The sequence below is a fragment of the Monoraphidium neglectum genome, assembly GCF_000611645.1.
Source record: "Monoraphidium neglectum strain SAG 48.87 unplaced genomic scaffold scaffold00960, whole genome shotgun sequence".
Lineage (NCBI taxonomy): Eukaryota > Viridiplantae > Chlorophyta > Chlorophyceae > Sphaeropleales > Selenastraceae > Monoraphidium > Monoraphidium neglectum.
Window position 1 is genome coordinate 14,384 of NW_014012668.1, and position 4,331 is coordinate 18,714.

General features: G+C 68.6%; 2 protein-coding genes across 2 annotated transcripts in view; both read left to right on the forward strand.

The window, feature by feature from the left end:
• Positions 1 to 975, forward strand: part of MNEG_6094 (methyl-CpG binding domain protein 4) — a gene marked incomplete at both ends in the record, with an annotated part of 4,860 nt that extends 3,885 nt beyond the window's left edge. Inside the window, one exon of the mRNA XM_014045433.1 lies at positions 7 to 975. Coding sequence (XP_013900887.1) covers positions 7 to 975 — 969 coding nt within the window. The remainder of the gene's footprint in view (positions 1 to 6) is intronic.
• A 1,266-nt stretch (positions 976 to 2,241) lies between these two features.
• On the forward strand, positions 2,242 to 4,171 carry MNEG_6095 (hypothetical protein; the record flags this gene model as incomplete). The annotated part of the gene is made up of 4 exons (XM_014045434.1): positions 2,242 to 2,307; positions 2,441 to 3,172; positions 3,530 to 3,743; positions 3,951 to 4,171. The coding sequence occupies 4 exons, from the start codon at positions 2,242 to 2,244 to the stop codon at positions 4,169 to 4,171; spliced, it is 1,233 nt and encodes a 410-aa protein (XP_013900888.1).
• Between the last annotated feature and the right edge of the window lie 160 nt (positions 4,172 to 4,331).

Below are 4,331 nucleotides of genomic sequence, written 5' to 3' on the forward strand. Positions count from 1 at the left end.
GGCCAGGGCACCGCGCAGCGCGCCACTGTCGCGCCCGCCAATGAATCATCCTTCGCGGCGGACGGCAGCCGCCCTGTAGCGCGCAGGCTCATCGCGGTGACGTCACCCGCCGGCGGCGCGCCGTTTGGCGCCCCGCTCCGCGCGCCGACGTGCCCGCCGTGCGCCGCGTGCGGCGCCAGCGCCGCTGACGCCGGCGCCCGGTCGCTGCTTCTCGGCCACCGCGGCCGCCCGGCTGCCAGCAACGGCCTGAGCGCTGGCGGCGTCTGCTACTGCCGCTACGACGCCGCGGGTGCCACCTGGGCGCTCCGCGAGCCCGCGTGCCGCGCGACGCTGCTCGCCAAGTGCGGGGCGTCCGGCGCGCTGCTCGAGTGCACCACGCTGGAGGCGTTCTACTCACTGCCTCAGCACTCTCAGGAGGATGCGCGTGCTGCGCAGCTGTCGGACCAGATCGCGGCCTTCTTGTTCGTGGACTGCCCCCCCAGCCCGCCCTGCAGCTGTGCGCGGCTGCGCATGGACGGCGCCGACGCGCCTGGCGCGCAGGCGCAGTGCTGCAGCGACCTTCGGGCGCACTGTGCGGCGCCCTTCTCCGGCCTGGATTGTGATGAGGTGGACGCGTTCTGCTCGGGCGCCTCGCCCGCGCCCGCGCGCGCGCTGGACACAGTCCGCCAGTTCGTGGCTGTCAAGACACACAGCCAAGACTGCGCCGCGCCGCAGCATGCGCGCGCGTACACGCGCCTTGCGCCCGGCGGCGGCGGCGGCGCGGCGCCCGCGGCGGCGCTCGGGCGGCCCGCGCAGGCGCTGCTGCAGCAGCTGGCGGGCGCGCACAGCGGCATGAGCGGGCGCGCGGTCGCGCTGCTCGTCGGCGCCGCATGCCTGGCGGTTGGCGCTTCGGTGGCCGGCATGATCGCTCTCATTCAATTCGCAATGGTCCGCCGTCAACAGGGCGCCCACCCGCTGCTGTCGAGCGACTACTGAGCCACCTGCCTGCTCCCCTCTGTTCACTCAGCACCATCGCAACCCCACGCTTTGGCTGCCATAAGGCGCTCGCCCGCGAGCTGCGCCCAGGAGCGGGCCTGTGCCGCCGCGCACAATGCGCCGCCGCCCCCGCCCCGCGTTCGGCGTTGACTGTTGTTTGATGGGCTCCCCTTCCTTTGGCAGTTGAGCGGGGCAATAGCCCGCGCCGGCCAGGCACTTGCCCGGCCGGTTGCGGGCCACTCTGGGGCAGAGAGCTGGGGCGATGGCGCACGCTCAAAAGCCAAAGCAGTGAAGGACCCATGCAGGAGCCTGTTTTGTGCCTGTCTACAGGATGTGTGGGGCGCAAAACGCGCGCTTGATGCGCGCGCTTCGCCCTGCACACCGTCATGGACGGCCAATCCGCAGCACGCAAGCAGCCGTGTTTGGTGTGCGGGCACAACACTGAGAAATGTGTATGTTGAGCGCGCCAATCGAGGCCTTTCCTGAATCGTGCGCATGCCTGCGTGCATTGGCGGCGCCCGAGGTGCAGGAGGCGTGTCTGCCGTCTCTTGGATGGCACTTGGCTTTGGGCGCCGCCTGTGGCCAATTGTTGCTCGAAATAATGTGATCTTTGTGGATATTCCAACGCGACGCATATGGTTGGCCTTCGTCAATAGCAGGCCAAGTTAGATAATCAGGCAGGCACATGGCCGCACTGAAAACGGCAGGCGCGGCAGGCATGCGCCCCAGTTGCCGCATTGGCACTGCCCGTGACCGATGATGGCATTGCAGCAATCGCAATGCAACTTGACCAGGTTTCGTTCTCTGTAATGTGTATCATTTTCTGACACACGCAGTGCGCAAGAGTGTGGTCTATGCCTTCCAAATGCAGTTGACCATACAGCCATGCTCGGACAGCGGTGGACGCAGGGAATCTGTCGACTGAATCGATATGTGGTGACTAGCAGAGGCCCCACACAGGCGGGGAGAAGAACAGCAGTCCACAAATGGCTTGCCTTTTCTGGCCTCGTACAGGCGGACAAGTGGCTTGCTGCATCCTGCCAATGCACAAGTACCGACAGCCTATGGAACGCTGCCCTCGTTGACGGTCCTCTTCGCAATTTGTTCCTGTGACACGTCCTCGTTCAAGAACACTTCTGGTCGTTACAATGTGTAGTCACTCTCCCTGATCTGTAGATCACTGGCTTGTCAATCTGAGTGCTCTAAGCGTGAAATCCATCGCGATTGAACATCAAATTATCTATTATCTTCAAGCAAAGAGATTCCATGCTGTCGAGGGGTTGCTTTGCAGCTTTGCTCTTTCCAAACGCAGCGGCTGCAGCCTGCAAGCAGGTGAGTCGCGTCGTGTTAAACAATGTTTTCAAAACGGTGGCAAGCGCGCCGCACTCTGCTCGCTGCGCCCCCCACACCATGTCACCCGCCGCCCACTGCTGTTGCGCGTGCGCACCTGCGCCATGACGCTCAGGCGCTGTCGCATGTCGGAGCGGTGCTTGGCGGGTGCACCGCTGCCGCGTCGACCAGCGCCCAGCCGTCGGCCAGCCGCTCTTTACCGGGCTTTGGGCGGCTGACTGCGGACCGCGGGCATGCAGTTTGTGGCCCCAGCTCGATACCACCGTCGGGGGCCGCCTTCAGCACAGCCGCCCTAGCGGGCGCGACAGAGGCTGGAGACGCGGCGCATGCTGCCGCAAGCATCGGGGCCCCCGCTGCCGACGCTGCCGGCGACGGCGGCGCCGCCAGCAGTGGCAGCAGCGGCGTGCCCAGCAGCGAAAGCGACGCCGCAGCGAGCAGCGCCGGCGACGGCGCCGCCGGCGGCGGCGGCGACGGCCCCGCCAGCAGCAGTGGGGACGGCGCGGCGCCCGAAGTCATGGTTCCGCAGCCCGTGCCGCGCGCGCATGTCGACGCGCCTAGAGGCGCCGCCGGCGCCGCCGCTGGCGCGCGCACGCCGTCCGAAGAGCGCACTAAGGCGGAGATCGACCTCCAGCGGGCTGCCGGCGGGCGCGAGCTGCACGCGCTCATCTCGGGCGCGCCCGAGCCGCTGGCGCCGGAGGCGCTGCGCATAGCGCTCTCGCGCGCCGCGGTGCTGGTGCAGGCGAAGCAGCAGCAGTCGAAGGCGGCGCAGGGTGTTGGCGCGGTGGCAGATGAGGAGGCGGTGTTGCTGAACGACGCCTTGATTCGGCTGACGACGCGGCTGGTGCAGGTGGGCGCGCGCGCCGCGCACGGCACAGCTGGTGCATCCTTGAGCTGCACCCTAGGCCTCGCTCAAGCCACGCAGGCGGGACCCCCAAAACCCTGCTCAGCAGCTCGGTCTTCCCTGCCTGGGCCGCCGGCTGGGCCACCGCCGCCACAGCCGTCGCGGCTGGCGCGTGGCACGGCCCACGGCAGCGCCGATGGGCGTGTCCAGACGCCCGTCGGAGCCTCAGACTCCCACCATACACGTTCATCCCCTCGCGTGCAGCCGCGTCGCCACCGGGCGTCCCTCCCTCCTGAGCAAACGCGCCCTGGCCGACTGCTGCTGCGCCCAAACACGCCCTCGCTTCGAACCCGCCGCCCCCAGGTGCATGGGGGGCTTGATGTGCCCCAGCTGGCGGCCATCCTGCACTCGTACGCCAAGCTGCAGCTGCTGCCCGGCACTGTGGAGTTCATGGCGCAGCTGGTTGGCCGCCTCAAGGGCCGCATCTCATCCGGCGCGGGCGTCGACGGCAAGGTCCTAGCTATGCTCGGCTGGAGCCTGGCGCGGCTCGGGTGCACCAACGAGACAGTGCTGGCCGGTGAGGGCGGCGGCGCGGGGGCCGGGGCGCGGCGCGCGTGGTGGCGTGAGGTTGGGGATGCGCTGCGCATCGCCCCGCGCCCATGTGTTTGCAGCCACCCTCGCCGTCTCGGCCGCCCACGGGTCGCCGATGTGCGCCCCGCGCCGGCAGCCCTGCGACCCGACAAGAGCTGACGCCGCCATTTCATTGCGTGCGCCGCACCCGCAGAGCTCGCGCGCGCGGCGGAGCAGCACGCGGACGCCATGACGGTGCCGCAGCTGCGGCAGCTGCTCTGGGCGGCCGCGACGCTGCCGCTGCACGACTGGCAGCTCATCGCCACCCTCAGCCGCGCCGCGGCCCGCAGGGTGCGTGCGCGGCGGCCTCGGCTTGTGGTGCAGCAGCAGCGCCACAACGCCGGCTGCGGCTGGGTATTCTACCGGCACGCCTGACAAATGGGCGGCAACTCACAAACCCCGCAGCATGGGTCTGAGCCGTCCTTCGACCTCCTCTCGCCTGCGCTGCTGTCATCTCGCAGCCCGGCCCACTCAATAGTGCATCACACACGCACACACACGCACTCAAACACATACAGACACATGCGCTATCGCG